Genomic DNA, 17,585 nt, shown 5'->3' with positions numbered 1-17,585 from the left:
CAAATTCTGCCAGTCTGTTTCAACGCTAAGGGGCAAGTGCAAATGATGGGGCTTTAACTGGTTTTAACTAATCATAGGCATGTTTCTTGAAGATTAGTATGGCATCGGAGGATCAGTGGAGATCCCAGAACTGATAAAAACATATAAGACGCTACCTCATACAGTGGTCTCTAATGTTGACGTTTCATACAAATTAATACCCTTACGAGGGATTGTGAGACTTAGTGATATTATCTTTCCTTGTCATTGCTCTCCTTATTGCTGTCTTTTTATTAAACCTTGGCCGAGAAAAGGTAAGCTTGCCAGTAGGTTTTAAGGATGGTGGTTGAGTGGATTAGTAAAGGGAGGATTAGCCAGGTTCCATTTTGTTATTGAAGGTGAAACGGAATGTTATGATGTGTTGGATCAGAATGATTAATTTGAGCAAAACCGACGACCCAAAGCAGATCCTAACGAAAGATGAAATTTCAGGTAAACACAATGACCGGGAAGGAAACTGAGCTGCAGAGGGAAATGCACGAGATGGCCCAGAAAACAGCAGAGTTGAAAGAAGAATTTATCGGGGAGAAAAATAGGCTGACTAGAGAGTTAACTGTAATGTCAGAAGAAATAAAGAGCAACCAGGTAAGTTTCTCTGTGACAGGACGCTCTGATCATTCGGTGTGCGCAGTCTCCTTGTTTGTTTTGTAAGACCTGCAACGTACCCAGCTCTTTTAGCTTTTAAAAAAATCCAGGCCGGCACTGATGTCCTGATCAGTCTTGAAGTCTGTCATCTTCACCCTCCAGCCCTGTCAGGAGCCCAGAACGAGCCCTGGGAGTCCTCGGAACGCATGAAAATGCCCGTCACGGAGCCCAAATATTTTTTCATAGAAGGCGACCCTTGTAACTACATTAACTCACATCAGAAATAGATTTCATGCAGCTTTCAGCAGGTTTATCTGCTTTTCCAGCCTGCCTCGGATTAGGAGCCAGAATGTTGCTAGAGACAGATGCACTGATCTGCTAAGAACTAAAAAGTAACGGAAAGTCACAGTGAAATGTAAAGCTGGAGCAGTCTTGGGATGTTATTTTAGGGGAGGGTTAATGTGACAGATTTATAGCATCTGGGTCGCCATTCCCCACTGCTGTTTCCGTGGCAGACATTGCTGATTCGGTGCCCTCCATTTCTCCTGAATCTCTTAACACCGAGTCCTAGGTCGCAGCCACCGTGCACACAGTGCCAGCAGATGCAGTGTGACACCTGCCTGCCAAACCTAGTTAAACGGTAAACACTCGTATATCCGTGTCGTCCTCGTGCATATTCATCCCTAGGTAGTACTTAGAAAAGTGGAACAAAACAAAGTTACGATCATGACCCTGAACAATTAGAAAAGGTTGAAGGAATGTTTGTGATAGTCTGTATACAGAGTTGGAGAAATTCGTACTTTAAATATGACATTTAATCTATTGCAAATCGAAAAGTTTTGGCATTTAATCTCAGGAGTTGACTCATGGAACTTTCTGGCAATGCTGCGTGGAAGGAGTTGGTACGAATGCTATTTGAGTGCTGCACCTGCTGGAATTTCTTTGGTACTGAAGCAGCTTGGGAGTATCCCAACTATAGTGTTATTTGAACCTAGTTTATAGGCTCTACTAAAAGGAAAAGCTTGGTGTTTAGCCTCAAGTCCGTACCTATGAATGTGTCCGTTTGCAGTGGCTTTATGCATTCTGTAGTTAATAAGTGCTCCTAAAGTCAGAGGGTTGCATGTTGAATATAACGGCTGTGGTTCCTGCATCACAGAGCTTACAGTCTAGACACACAATAAATCACTAAATAGGAGATGTATAAGGCAATCGTAATCTGTCAAGTGCTATAAAGGAATCAGACAAGATTCTTGACTGAAGAATAGTTGGGAAGTGGGGTGTGTGGGGCTAGAGATCAACCTAATTTAGGTAGGGAGGTCAGAGAACCTGCTGATGAGGAGTCAGCTGTGAGAGGAACAGCACAGAGGAAGGAACCTTCTAGGTCTAGTGAGCAGTGTGGCTACATTCTGAGATTAGAAAAAGCTTCGTATTTTTTAGAAATTGAAAGGAAGCCATTATGAAATAGAAAATGATATGAAAAAAGACCAGAGAGAAAAGAAGGTCAGGGTAAAATCCCAATACATGAGGCTGGAGTTTAAAGGGAAGATGTAGGGTGGATACATTAATTTGGTAGTTCAGAATACAGGTAGTATTGCCAAATTATGGGAATTGTAGAAAATACAGTTGGAGAAGAGAAGGCAGTTTGGCGCCAAGCCCAGAGACCTGGCCTCTCAAGGTAAGATGGAGGAGGAGGGGCCAGCAAAGAGATGAGGAGCCGTGATGAGGCCAGGGGAGTGTCTGTCCTGCCAGTGAGGAGTGGATGCTGTCTCGGGAGCATCACATGCTGCCCAGAGGTCAGATGAGGTGAAGAGTGCTCCTTGGATCTGCAACATGGAGGTTGACAAGGCCATGAAAAGCGATTTGAAGAGGAGGTGGGATAAGCCCAGGTTGGAGGGCTTGAGGAGTAAATGGAGATGAAGAAATGGGCACGGCATGTGTAGAAACACGTGTGCAAACAGTCATTTGGGATCAGGCATGGAGAACACCGGTTCCTCCAGTGCTGGAGTTTTGCGTGTCATACGGTGAAGGGACAGAGGGGCAAAAATAGGGAGGGCATCTGGAAGGAAGCTGAAAGAACATGGAATTGAAGCTGGTCAAGGAGGAACATGTAAGTTGGGGGGGGGGGTGGGCTCGAGTGTCAAGGTGGGAATGGTAGGGTTCTGGGGATGAGGTCAACGGCTTATTGCAATGGAAGCACTTAAGTAAGTGAGCCTGGAAACCTGGGAGGGTACCGACCAGGGTGCTTGAGCTAAAGTTGAGTTCTCAGGGATTCTGTATTCCCTGTGGATGTGACCCTGCACGTGGTTGGTCTGGAGCAGAAGAAACTGTCATTGCAAGTAAAGTCACAATTTAAAGTGAATAGGTCATGAAGGGTTGTGGCACTGTTCTATAAAGATTTTGTCTGAGCTGTAAACTTTTTTTTTTTTTTTTCTTTTTAATTTTAGTACTCAGTATTTCCTAAAGATCTATATAAGCTCCATATCCAGGTTCCTAATTGCTCTCCCATGATTTTATTACTTTTCTCATTAGGGTCAATTGAGGGAGCTCATGCTAGAAAACAGTGAATTGAAGAAGAATTTGGATTGCGCACATAAGGACCAGATGGAAAAAGAGGAGAAAACGAGAGAAGAAATAGCTGAGTATCAGCTACAGCTTCAGGAAGCTGAAAAGAAACACCAGGCTTTGCTTCTGGATACAAACAAACAGGTAAAAACGTGGGGTTTGGTTCCTGGAGGAGCTGGGGAGTGGTGCGTTGGCCATAGTAATGAGGCATGTTTTGCAAGAAGGTCCATTGATGTGCATTATTACACAAGACAATCTTATGAAGGGTCCCCATCATATTACCTTCACTGTCTTCTCCAGATACCGTCCAGATCTTATTTTACAATGTGAGTTTTTAAAATCTATTTCTGTCTTGGAATAGAATAATAGGAGAATCCCAAAGACTATTTGAAATGGCCCTTGCGACAGCAATTTTCTTTTTCGTTTGTTTTCCTTTTAATTTTTTTAAGCTGAGCCTCCTGGCTAAGGTGACGTTTTTCTACCCTAGTATGAGATGGAAATCCAGACTTACCGAGAGAAGCTGACTTCCAGTGAAGAATGTCTGTGCTCACAGAAGGCAGAGATGGAACTCCTGAAGTCCAGTAAAGAAGAACTCAATAATTCTTTGAAAGCTACTACTCAGATGTTAGAAGAATTGAAGAAAACCAAGGTATGTTCATTTCTCATTACTTCATAACTTAGAAGATACGTGAGGATAATGGTTGTTTTCATCGCATGGAATTAATGCTTTCATCCTGTTATGAACATTTTTTTGTAGTCAAAAATAAAAGCATCATTTTTCTGCTGAGCTATTTTTATTTTATTTTTTTTAAAGTTTACTTATTTTGAGAGAGAAAGTACAAGTGGTGGGTGAGGGACCGAGGGAGAGGGAGAGAGAGAATCCCAAGTAGGCTCCGTGCTATCAGCGCAGAGCCTGATGCAGGGCTTGAACCCACGAACTGTGAACACCTGAGCTAACCTCAAGAGTCGGACGCTTAACTGATTGAGCCACCCAGTCTCCCTGCTGAGTTATTTTTAAAAGGCAGTGGATGGTCTGCAGTCTCACAGCTTGGATATACTTTATACATCGCTCAGTGAATCCTCCCAAACTAGAGGATGGTAAAGACTTTCTCAAGATGGATATGAAGATCAAGGTGATAGCCGATTGGGACAGGCCTCTCCAGCTATAGATAATAATCTGGTGGGTAATTCCAAAGTCTTGCTTCACTGGTCTCCAAGTTTACTGCCGTCACCAGCCCACTTTTCCCATGCCTCATGCGGAGATCAAGGTGTGCCAGAGCACTTGGCCATACACACGTATGTGTCCTTTCTCCTCTTTATCTCCACGCAAGGTTCCTTTACCAAAAAAAGAGGTGAACCAGTAGTCTTGGGATTGTTCAATTATAGGTGGTGCTACAGTAATCCTACTTGGAAAGAGAGGCTGTTTGATTCCTACAGATATTTTTCATAAGATGAATACCATCCAGGATGTATAATAATGAACTTGGAAGATAAATATCTACAAAGGTCTTTACTTAAAGGTGGTTTAAATTGTAAAAATTATGATACTGTATATTGAATATCGTCAAACAGAAAAGTAGGTGTAAACTTAACATTTGTTGCTCTTAAACAGTTCTCAAGGTGAAGGAAGTACTGACAAAATACAAACTATTAACAGTCACAATAACATTAACGGTCAATCGTGTTCTGCTACTACGAAATGAGACATATTTAGTAATAGAGCTTCAGATTTACTTTTTATTTATTCACTTCCTTTTTTATTTTTATTTATTTATTTATTTATTTAATATGAAATTTATTGTCAAATTGGTTTCCATACAACACCCAGTGCTCATCCCAACAGGTGCCCTCCTCAGTGCCCATCACCTACCCAACCCTCCCTCCCACCCCCCATCAACCCTCAGTTTATTCTCAGTTTTTAAGAGTCTCTTATGGTTTGGCTCTCTCTCTCTCTAACGTTTTTTTTCCTTCCCCTCCCCCATGGTCTTCTGTTAAGTTTCTCAGGATCCACATAAGAGTTTCACTTCCTTTTTTTAAAAAAATGGAGGTAAAATTGATATATGATGAGTTATTAGTTTCAGGTGTGCTTTCTAAAGCTTGTCTAATCTTTGACCGTTCTGTGGAGAATGTCTCTGCATACACATCATGTACAAAATGGCTTCTTGTTAGCTGAGCCTATTCAGATGCATATAATTTTAATGAGGTACCAGTTAATGAGCACTGTTGAATTGGAATTAAATGGATCTGTAATCCACTGATGGTTGGAATCAGAAATAGAAAATTCTGGAAGTGCGGATTTACTGCAACACTGCTAATACATTATTTCAAGATGAAATAATATACCAAGAATGAAATCTACATGCAACATGAAATTGATGCTCAGGTTTTTTTTTTTTTTAATAGTTTGGTCTGCCTTTGTATGATCATGATCTCTTATTGGAAATTCTTGGAGCTAGTTTGTTTTAGAAGTCTTGCATTTTTTAGATATTACATAATACAGTGCATGTTATGGAGTATCCCAGCAGGGTCTGGGGTAATATATCATAATCAGATTCATATTTCTGCAACAAGATGCATGACTATTCTCACAAGGTGGGATAAATAAAGACTATATATAAGTACCTCTGTACCTTAAAATTTTCCTCTAAATCATTGTCAGAGCTTTTTTTTTTTTTTTGGAATTTGAAGATGTGGTTAAGGAACAGTGTGAACTACACTCCTGAGAAGTGTGTGATGCCATCAGTCTCTTACCATCCTATTCGCTTTCTGTTCGAGCAACCGTAGAATTTAAATTTGTATTATGAGCCATAATATTCTTTGGCTTTCACTTGGCGTCACCAAAACAAATGCCATCTTGGGTATTGAAATTGTCAACAGCACGGGCTACAGATGGAAACACAAGTCTATCCTCAAGAATTTTTGACCCACCAAACATATGTCCATTATTTCCCACCCTAACCCCCCAGGTGTGATTCCCATTGGACAAACCCTGTCATGGGCTCCTTCCTCGGGCACTATCTTAGGAACCAAGATTTATGCTTGCTGATACTCAGAAAGTGACAAAACCACAGTGTCTACTGGGGAGGCCTAGGAAACCGAGTAGGGAAGATGAATTGTTTTATGCATCTTTAGATGTTTTATTTTGAACATCGTAATACTTAAATTTATAATACATGGTTCTTAATGATATCTCATGATTATTTTCCCATATGCTCACACGAAGAAATTCAAAGTTTTAAATTCAAGGTGTTGTTTTGTAGGCGGACAGTGTAAAATATACAAATCAGTTGAAGAAGGAAAATGAACGTTCGCAGGGGAAAATAAAGTTGTTGATCAAATCCTGCAAACAGCTGGAAGAGGAAAAGGAGATGTTACAGAAAGAGCTGTCTCACCTTGAAGGCACACAAGAGAAACAGAAAACAGGTAGGTGTTAACTAGGCACATCCATCAGCCAAAACTCTTCCACTCGTGAAGTCACACACATGTGGTGTGTCGGCATACAAGCGTTTTTAGTGCTCTGTCCTGCACCGCGTGCTGATTCTCAGCAGTTGCCACTTTCCAGTTTCTGAATTTTGTGCTTGGCTTGGGGTCATAGGGTTAATAGGATTCCGAACGAAGTCTGCATATTGAAATAGAATCATTGCATATTCTGTTCTATAAAACACAAAAAACTGGCAGCACTTTTTGCTAATGAGCTATTGCAAAAAGAGTTTGTCATGTGCATGTCCATTTATGTGGTTGCTACGTCAGAGGCAGATTGACATTCTGAGCTGGCATTGGTGATTTAGCAACAGCTGATTCTGGTTGTCCTTGGCCCATCCTCGTGGGTCAACTAAATGGAAGGCTTAGGGGCTGTATGTTTGGGTGTGGAGGTAAAATAAAAAAGAAATGGCAACTGTCCTTGTGACTTTTCTGCATTCCTGTCTTCAGAGCAGAATGCTCTTACTGTGTGGAAAGATGATGGCAAGCATAGTATAAGGTGAGGGGCCCTTCTGGACTATAGCTGCACAGGGTGGGTGGGTGACCTTCCCTGCTGAGAAGAGTACTTGGAGTATATTGTAGATCCAGGGAGTTTTTCCAGTGGATTCAGTGCTAACCATGGCAGCTACAAATTGACCAAGATTCCCACCTCTGAAGCACTTGTCCATCAGAACCTCCACTTGCCCATCAGAACCAAGCACTGGTCCATCAGAACCTCCACTGCTTTAAAAAAAAAAAAAAAGCTGTTTTGGACTTGTCTTGTCACTGACCCGCTTCTGGTTCCCAAAGCCATTACAACAGACTTCATATTCTTTACCAATTTTTATTGTTTGTTCACTTATGATGGAAAGAATGGGCAGGTGAAAATTGGGGATGTGCTAGATTAACTCATCTGATCTCATATGAACTACAAGATGGGTTGGCTGGAATACGCATTTGAGATTTTGATAGATTTTATTTAAGCTATCCTAAGGAATGTCCTATAATCTACTAGACTTGTACCTTGGTATGATCCCTCCCAACAAGAGTTGTTAGACCTACGAGAACATATAGATATGTCTTCCCCCACCTTCTCTAAAAGAAAACCAAATAACAACTCTGAGGTTGTCGGCTTTATGATGCCCAGTGTTAACTAGAGAAGCGTCACATGATGTACAGTGTGTCCCTTTACTTTGGACAGGTGCTGTTGTCGATTCTAATGTAGAGGAATTAATGGCTGAGATAAAAGAATTGAAAGAAACTCTTGAAGAGAAAAGCCAGGAGGCCGATGAATACTTGGACAAGTATTGTTCCCTGCTCATAAGCCATGAGAAGTTAGAGAAAGCCAAAGAGATGTTGGAGACACAAGTTGCTTGTCTGTGTTCACGGTCTAAACTTAATCTCCAGAGTTCTCCTTTGCTAAATGCAGTTGTTCCAGAATCCTCTCCAGCCCCTTCTGCTACTGAAAAGAAGTTATCATCCAGCCAAAATAAAGCCCCGGGCAAAAGGCAAAGGTCCATTGGGATTCCAGAAGATGGAGGGGGCGCAGCGCCTTCTACCCCAGAGACGTTTTCTAAAAAGAGTAGGAAAGCCAGCAAAAGTGGTATTCACCCCTCCGAGGATGCCAAACACACTGAGTTTGAGCCAGAGGGACTTCCAGAAGTTGTAAAGAAAGGTATGCGTCATTTAAAAGCAAAATTATTTGTGTTCTTTTGAAATTCCAAATAAAAATTCACATACGAAAAGACAGAAGAAGCATTTATGTTTTAGTTTGTTGCATGACAATACTAATTGACCTTCAGAAGCAATAGTCCACCTTTAAATTGCTAAGGTGTGTTTTGTTTTGTTTTGTTTTGTTTGTTCGTTTTCCTGCATGAGGAAAGGACTAAGATCTAATTACTCATGTTACAGTACAAAATGTGCTAATAAATTTGAAGAATGACTATTCAAAGCTTGTTCGGGATCTGATATTCCTGGGCTGAAAATTCCCCAAATCAAGGGCACTCTTCAAGCTTTTTTTCTTTTCCCTGTTAGTCCTCATCTCATCCAGGTAGGAGGTGAACTGGGGGGATGTGCCTCTTGGCTGGAGCTGCTCAGCACTTGTTTTTGTTTTTTGTTTTTTTTTTTTGTTTAAACTCAGTGATCTTCAGAGTGTGGGCCAGGGACTGGGGCCAGTCTAGGAACCGTGTGTTACTGGTCCATGACAAAAAAAAGTAATGTTCAGAAATCAATAGTAAGAGTTTAAAAATGTTCATAACAATTTGACATTGTTGCCACATGCAGGCATGTCGTGAATGTGAGTTCTCCCTTGGCTCATTCTTACTTGGTTATACAGGAGTATCATTCCACAGCAAGTTGGAAATTACCCCCATGCCTTTCCCTCAAAAAATTATCAACACTAATTCTTTGCCCTAGATGATTTGAGGGACACCGTTCTGAGTAACTCTGGCTCTCAGGAAATCTGGCCCCCAAATAATTCTTTGTATCTTCCTCATTCCTGTTTTTTATTTGTAGTGAAAGGGTTAAAAACAAAAGCAAATAGTTGCTTTAGTCAGCCATTAATGCCGCTCTGGAGGGTGTGCACCATGCCCATTGGGACTGAGTTTCTCTTCCTCACCTCAGGTCACGTCCATTGCCACTATGGAGGGAGACAATGTGAGCAGACTGTGAAATCACTCTTCTACCGAGTCGGCTGTCTCCTCCCACCCAGTCTCTACATGGGAGTGGGCACCTGTGGAGCAGTGGCTCTTACCATTTGACCTTCTCTTGTTTTAAGCAAGAGTCGGCCTTTTTTTTTCCTTTCCTTTTCTTTCCATTTTACCGCCCTTTTTGTCTCCAATCCAAATGTTATGGGAAGGCTTGCTGGTGTGTTCTTCAGATCTTAGAGGAATATGAGTTAAGACATCCACATTAGAAGAAGAGGAAGCAGGAAATACATTTTTTGTTTAATGTTATTTCCCCTTCTTTTCCCGTTGTGTTTTCCTGTGTGTCTGGGAAGAGAACACCTGCCCACTACTTATTTGATTTGGGGGTTCCCAGGGCAGCCGTGAAGTTAATCCGTTGTCCATTGTGGCTAGCAGAAAGTGTTTTTGGAGTTACTCTTACGTTTGTTGAAACTTTGCTTGATACATATCGTTTCCCTTGTAGATAGAATTGGACCTAGCAGTGTTGACAGTCAGCATTTTTTGCCCGTAGGGTTCGCTGATATCCCAACAGGAAAGACAAGCCCGTACGTCCTTCGGAGAACAACCATGCCGACTCGGACCAGCCCCCGCCTCGCTGCCCAGAAGTTAACACCATCCCCACTAAGCCTCAACAAAGAAAATCATACCGAGACCTCCAAACCAACAGCTGGTGGCAGCAGATCACAAAAGGTAAACTCCTGCGAACACGTCTCCACCCTTCCAAATCCAGGAAGTTACAGTGTTTTCTGGGCAAGGGTCTGACACAGCGCCCCCTGACCCAGGAGCTCTTTAAAGCCTGGCCTTCTTCTCCACGTGCTAGAAGTAAGCCAGGCCTGAGGACGGTCGGGAGCGGACCAGGGGATAAACATCACATTATCCTGTGGCTGCAGTCTCATCCTTGATCCAACAGGCCCCTTACAGTTTGACGGAAAATGTTAAATAATGAGAAATTGTCGATCAGAACTCACAGGATTTGTAAGCCAGGTTCGAGCTGTACGTTAAAGGAATTGAAAGGTAGTCTTTCTTTTGACCACAGGCATTGGTCATTGCTTATTTCACACTTTTCCCTCTAATCCATCGCCCCATGCCCCGGCTGCCAATTCTTTTTTATTTTTCTTCTTTCTTTTTTACTCCTTTACTTTACAAAAAGCAAATATTTCAGTAGACATCTAAAGAAAGGGTCTCTGTTGACACATCTGTCTATTTTGATTGTTGAGGGTGGGACGACGATTTTAGTGACCTCTGTGCACTTGGCAAACGGCCCAGTAAATGTCATTTAAAGCATCGAGAATATTCACTTTGCAGATCTTTGTTCCATTATTCTATAAGGAATACTAGCACTTATGTACGCAAAGTATATGCATTTTATTGCACTCATAGTAAGTGGTATGATAGAAGAAAGAAGAAAGTAAGGTTCACAAAGATCTAACCTGCCCAGAATTAATGCTTACTGTCTCTCACCTCCACAGTCTTGCTCTTTTCCCCAGTGTTACTCAAACAAGAGGTCACAGGAACGTTGCTGGAATAGTTCTAAGAATTCTAAAATTTTGTGATTTTACTTGCTTGCTTGTTAGAGTTTGAGTAACTATGCAGTGTGATTACCTTGACCCAGCAAACAAAGCTTTGAAAGTGTAGGAACCCCTATCTGTGTAATAATTCTTTAAGTGACTAGGCCTGCTCCTCATTAGGATTTTAGATACCAAAATACAAAGACATTGGTGATTAGGTGCATCAAAACAAGAACATATTTGTAAATGTTATGTTGATGTATAAGAGCTGTAAGCCTTAAGGAATGTATACCTGGTGTTAAGTTTTTTCATGACTTACATACTAAATAAAATTTTATTAATTCAGAGGTAAGGAAGAAAGGTCTAGCATTTTCTTTCACTCATCAAAATGAGCCCATCTGTTACCTGTATTAGAAATATTGACCATTTTGTGCAAATCCGTACCTCCCCACCCCCGGCCCCCGGCCCCTGGCCCTTCTCTCTTTCTTTTTCTCACACATTCACTTTGGGATCTAGCTTTTTTTTTTTTTTTTTTTTTTTTCAAAAATTTTTTTTAACGTTTTTATTTATTTTTGACACAGGGAGAGACAGAGCATGAACGGGGGAGGGTCAGAGAGAGGGAGACACAGAATCTGAAGCAGGCTCCAGGCTCCGAGCTGTCAGCACAGAGCCCGACGCAGGGCTCGAACTCACGGACCGCAAGATCATGACCTGAGCCGAAGTCGGCCGCTTAACCGACTGAGCCACCCAGGTGCCCCGGGATCTAGCTTTTGAATGCTGGGAACAACAAAACACTGAAGAGGGTACTGGAGTAGGTCTTGACTTTCCAGTGACCATAAGAACAGCTTCTTTTCCATAAAGTAACCAGTACCCATGGAAAGGGAAGCTTCCAAGCTTGACCAAAGCTTTCAACCACAAGACAAGTCCTGACCTGCAGTACAGGTTTAGGCTCTGGGGCAGGCTGTGCTACTTCCCTCACTGGGTGGCTGAGTGGGAGCCCGTCCTCACTCCTCGTACATGCTAATGTCCATTCCTGCTTGTCTCACACCTTTGGTGATCAAGTGAGGTACTTAGCTGTCTGGCTCTCTCAAACCAGAAAATCTTTTTTTTTTTTTTAATGTTTATTTAGTTTTGAGAGAGAGACAGAATGTGACCAGGGGAGGGGCAGAGAGGGAGGGAGACACAGAATCCGAAGCAGGTTCCGGGGCTCTGAGCTGTCAGCACAGAGCCCAACACGGGGCTCAAATCCATGAACCGTGAGATCATGACCTGAGCGGAAGTCAGACGCTTAACTGACTGAGCCACCCAGGCGCCCCCCTTAAAACAGAAAATCTTGACACATACGTAGAACCCTGTACTTACACTGGTTTAAGGTGGCTCACTTTATCATAATTACTTGTTAAATATCTGCCTTCTGAGTTGCAGGAGCAGTACTGCGAGGTCCCTGATTATGATTATAGCTTACCTGTGTCCTCATGTCTAATACAATGTCTGACATTGAACAGATTATTTGTTGAATGACTGGGGCTGTTAGTCTTGTCCTGAAGCGATTATGATAATAGATGTTTAGACGTATGTTAGGAAACCATCTCATGAAATCACCACATGGGTCATTTTTTTCCTTCTTTTATGAGGAATTGATGGAAAAGCAGTTTACATGGGGGTTCAGACTTATTATCTAGGAACAAGAGCTCTGCACACTAGGGGGCCTGCTTTCCACACCACTGTTGAGTCTGCAGAGTACAGAGTAGTAACCATGGTTTCCTGCAGATTTGTGTTCGATGCATCGGCTACAGGCTGCAGTTGGCTCCAGCAGTTATGAATCGCTAAGCAATGTTGCGCACTTGTGCAAATGAATGGGGGTGGTTCCTCTTGAGAGGAGGTTATAGGAGACTTCGTGGTTAGGTGCAAACTCTTCAAAACGCAGCCTATTGATTTTTAATTTAATTCAGCATTTTCTCAGTCGCCTTGTAAAAATGCTTGCCTCATCTGTTAAGGGTATTTCATCATTCAGTTTGAATGAATAGAGCCAAGGTATCCTTTCCTAAAGCTGTTGCTTAGAAACTCAGGATTATGAGCCCTTGCCTGAAGTGACTGGCTGAAGGTCTGAGACAGACAGTTCCCTAGGTCATTCAGCAGGACCTTTAGTGACATCTGTCAGGACCTTTAGGGAAATCTGTCAGGTTTAGTGCAGAGTAGGTGAGGATCATTTTCTGTTATGTCTGTGGGTTGAACGAGCCCAGGAGCTCCTCGCTTGCTGGGGATAAGCGAGTCACGATTGTGGACTTGGTCTGAACCCGGGGTTGGTGGTCAGTTCCAGAGGACCTGCCCCTAAATCGTAGAGGGTGATGGTGATGAGTATAGTGGGGCCCTGCGTTCCTTCCTATGAATGAGGTTCACTTTCACTGCACCATCTGCATAGTCGCCCTCTGGCCGCTGTGGCTGCAGACATAGTTTGTAAGACAGTCCAGGTTGGGGTGCACTTAATAGTTTAGACACTTGGTGAATTAGACCTCATCTACTTACATAGACAAGTCTGAGACCAACCCGCCAACATGAGGATCAACTTTACAGTTTAAACTGATCATAGACTATAATTTCCTCAGCTCAGTATCAGAGAAATTGAGTCTAGAGGGGGAACCCAAGGGGTAGACTTGGGCTATTTAATTGGGATTAAGAAAGGGTTTTATTGGGCCCCTGGGTGGCTCAGTTGGTTAAGTGTCCGGCTCAGGTCATGATCTCATGGTTTGTGGGTTCGAGCCCTGCTTCGGGCTCTGTGCTGACAGCTCAGCGCCTGGAGCCTGCTTCGGATTCTGTGTCTCCCTCTCTCTCTGCCCCTCCCCCGTTCATCTCTTTCTCTCTCTCTCTCTCTCTCTCTCTGTCTGTCTCTGTCTCTCTCTCTCAAAAATAAATAAATATTAAAAAAAAGTTTTATTAACTCAAATATTCTTTTCCCAATGTGAGTGATCCCTCTCTGTCTCTTTTTGTTTTAAACAGTGAATCTGAAGAGCTGACTTTCCTGCGTCAGATGGGTTCAAGGGAAATGCCTGTCTTTTGTATCACTTTCTATTAAAAAAAAAGTACCAGTAAAACTCTGTTTTTTTCCTTCAACTTTCCATGGATGGTAATTTTCCACTAAGTCCTGCTCCTTAGAGGCTGCTCTTTTTTAAGTGTCCTGCATTTAATCTGAGTTAGAGGCAAGCTTTCCAGGGATTTGATCTGTTGGCCAGATTTACTATGTTTTCTGTAATGAAAAGTATTTAGCTGCCTTTTAAAACCACATACTTCCTATGGAAAGAATATAAATGGGGAAATAATTTCCACTCTTCCTTCTTTCTGCCTCAGAAGGAGCTCACTGGAGTCCATTGCCGTCTATCAATAGCTTCTCCCTGTGGAGAGCAAACATGAGTCGCCCTTGTCAAGAGCGCCCTTCCTCTTTTCCTTGTGAAGATCTTTCCACTTGGGTCCTCCACTCCTGCCTTTAACTTTGGTTAAATGAAGCTTTCCTATGCTCTATCCGTCCTGCTCCCCTTTCTCTTTTCTGACCCCATATCTTTAGTCACAACTGCATAAACCTCAAAAAATCTGAACTCTATCAGCTACCCTGCCCTCTTATCTGTTTCTTAAAAGTCTCACATTTCCTGACATCGCTCTTTCTCTTAAAAGGCAGGACACCAGAAAGGGGAGTTACTCTTTCTGGACTTTATTATTTATTCTACTATAATCCAAATTCAATATGGACACAAAACAAAAACGTAAGGAGAATTTTAAAATGATGATATAGGAGAAACATGTTTTAGGTCCTTTAAATGTTGTAAATAGAGGTGCCTGGGTGGCTCAATCGGTTGAGTGTCTGAGTCTTGATTTCGGCTCAGGTCATAATCTCACGGTCGTGGGATCGAGCCCTGCACCGGGCGCTGAGTGTGGAGCCTGCTTAAGATTCTCTCTCTCCTTCTGCCCCTTCCCGGTTCATGTGCATACGCGTGTGTGTGTGCGTGCACACACACTCTCTCTCACAAACACACACACACACACACACACACACACACACACACACACACGTTGTAAATAAAGCTTACTCCCTATGAAGGTAGTCTTACTCATTGGAATCACAGTCACTTGAATGATAGCAGGGGCTCAGGGTAAATGCAAGCTGATTTGTGTCATCACTCAGGCATATATTGAATGTTTGACAGGTAGTCAAGCATATTCTGGGCACTAGGGTTACAATGGCAAGGAGGACAGGCTTGGCCTTCAAAAAGCTTGCCTTCTGATCTGAGAAGGTCATGCTAGCTTTGGGAGTGATCCTTTGGCCATCAGAGGTGTCAAGGAAAGCTCGCAAGGTGACTTAACCAAGTTCATGTCCTATATCCTCCTTGTTTCTTCCAGTGAGGAAGAAATACTAAAGCCGTGTATAACACCTAAAGAAGAAGGATTGAATTTAAAATTTGGTGACATAAGCACTTTAATTTTCATGTTGTAGGATTGTGAATATGATTTAAATCTCTAACAAAGATGCTTTGTTTGTTACAGGTCAAGGCTGCTCAGCAAAGCCCAGTGGATTCAGGCGCCGCCTTCCGAGAACCCACCACGAGATCTCTCTCGGTCAGTAACCTTCCTGAGAGGAGTTCAGCTGACAGCCCCAGGGAGGGCCTGAGGGCCAAGCGAGGCCGGCTTGCCCCCAGCCCGGAAGCTATCCCCGAGTCCAAGAGCAGCGAGAACTGCAGGGTCCAGTAGAAGAGACCTTGTGTGTCAGGACCTTGGATGGTGGCAGTATTTGAGTAGAAGGCAGTGACCCTGCAGGGGCTTTTCTTTAGTTAGGGAGCACATTATCTGTGGGAAGAAAACATTTCCTTATGAATCGAAATATATTGTACTCTTTAGCTCTCCCGTGTAGAAGTGTTGGAAATGTTTGGAAGCACTGATCACCAATTCATCATTGATACTCTTCTTCAGTAGTGTAAAGGGTGCTGGATAAAGCTCTTTGGTGCTGTTACGCTTAGACGGCAAGCACTTTGTAACAACTTTTGTTTGCATGTGGATTTTACCCTAAGGGAATTCAAAATACAGCTTATACTTCCAACGAACAGCTCCCAGGGAAATGTAAACTTTTGCTTTGTGATATGTCCTATGTATAGAGTTAGGCAGGAGATAATTTTAGATCAAGAATTTCTTTTAGCCGAGTAAAATGAAGGAAAATCACGCACACATATACATATGTGGATGTACATAAGGTGGGTGTGTTCATGCTTAGCTTCCAGTGTGTTTTCTAAATGTTTGCCAATAGAACCTGTACATACTTGTGTGTGGGGTGACGGGGGTCGTGTGTTCATTTCCAGTTGGCCTGGTCGCGGGCTCCTCCGAGATGCGGTATGTCAAAGTTTTCTGTCATTGTACTGTTTCTTTTTCAGACCAATTTGTTGCACTTCTTTAGTATATGTTCTCATCAATAGTGATCTTGTATTAAAATAGAGCATTTTTTGTCCTAATAAAAAAAAATCACTCCTGGTTTCTGTAAAAATGATTTCTAAATAGAAATGCATTATGAACATTGGTGCTGTATCTTGCTGACTTCTGCAGCCTCTTATAAAAAGTAAAAGAGTCTTAACAAATGATAACTAGTACATTTAGCGAACACATTCAGTTATGTTAAAAGACATGATTTGGAATGTGGGTCATGAAGATTATACAGGATTTCTCTAGGAATAATGTGTCCAGCCAGTGCCTGGTACATTGCGCACCCATCAAACTGCATCAGCAAGGATGTACAAATATGTGGTATTTTCCAGCTCCTTTATTGATGATAGCATTTGAAAATATGCAGGCATTATGAGCCATAGCAAATCCAAAAACTTTGGAACAAGCCCCTTTGTCTTTGAATCAGGGTAAAAAAGTTTTCAAGGACATGAACTAGTAAAAGATAATTTGCTCTTGACTTTCAGTTCAAACTGATGTGTAAACCTTGACGAACACTATCATTTATATATTAAAACTGGCCTTTGGAAGGTGGCCTCTGTTATTGGATAATGCTTTGGTAATATTAAGCCACTTAGTATTCATCTACCGAAAGTGATATCCTGGCTTTCCTCCTGTTTCTTCAGCTGTTGCTTGGGGTTATGGTCTGGTGCAATATCCTTATCATAAATCACCCAAGGGCTGTCATGTGTTCAAGGGCATGGCCCGGAGTAGACATCGCTGGGATCAGGCCGTCAGCTTTGTTGGCTGTCTCCAGTTGTTGGAAGATTCCACTCAGTAGGTCTGGCTGGGCGGTTCCATGGGTCCTTGAGATCATCTTCCAACTTTTCCTAGGTGGACCATGGCTGCCTTGTTACAGGGGATACTTGGCATGCCTTCCGTTTTCATAATTGTAGAGAACTGTTCAGTCACTATAAATGGGCAGCTGAGACATAAAATATCCTTTTCCTTGGGCTAGCAATACTCTTTATACCATGAGTTGAGCTGCATATAGGATGAAAAGTAAATACACCATAGCCCCAACTTGATAAGCCAGTTGAGTCACAAGTAAGATCCCAGCTGACAAATCATCTGGAGAAACAGACCAACTCCAGAGATCCAGGAGTCAGATTCTCAATCTGCACAATGAGGGGCTTGGTAGAGATGATGCTTCCATCTTGAATATTCTGTAGGAACTCAGTTGGCCCTTTGTTTTATTGGGAGTAATCAAGACTCCAAAGGGACTGCATCTTTAATAAAAAGGGACTAAAAGCCAACATTAAATTGTAGCCTG

General features: G+C 42.4%; 1 protein-coding gene across 4 annotated transcripts in view; it reads left to right on the top strand.

Annotated features, from left to right (window-relative positions):
• The window catches only part of CENPF (centromere protein F), a 101,337-nt gene extending 83,752 nt beyond the window's left edge, over positions 1 to 17,585 (top strand). For all 4 annotated transcript variants that reach the window (XM_078441331.2, XM_060643828.3, XM_060643826.3 and 1 more), the window contains exons 14-20: positions 472 to 624; positions 3,154 to 3,330; positions 3,674 to 3,835; positions 6,447 to 6,609; positions 7,847 to 8,320; positions 9,841 to 10,019; positions 15,371 to 17,585. In XM_078441331.2, the coding sequence (XP_078297457.2) occupies positions 472 to 624; positions 3,154 to 3,330; positions 3,674 to 3,835; positions 6,447 to 6,609; positions 7,847 to 8,320; positions 9,841 to 10,019; positions 15,371 to 15,574 (1,512 nt within the window). In that variant the 3' untranslated portion in view covers positions 15,575 to 17,585. The remainder of the gene's footprint in view (positions 1 to 471; positions 625 to 3,153; positions 3,331 to 3,673; positions 3,836 to 6,446; positions 6,610 to 7,846; positions 8,321 to 9,840; positions 10,020 to 15,370) is intronic.

The sequence above is a fragment of the Panthera onca genome, chromosome F1 (assembly GCF_046562875.1).
Source record: "Panthera onca isolate mPanOnc1 chromosome F1, mPanOnc1 haplotype 2, whole genome shotgun sequence".
Lineage (NCBI taxonomy): Eukaryota > Metazoa > Chordata > Mammalia > Carnivora > Felidae > Panthera > Panthera onca.
This window is presented reverse-complemented; position numbering and strand designations above follow the sequence as displayed.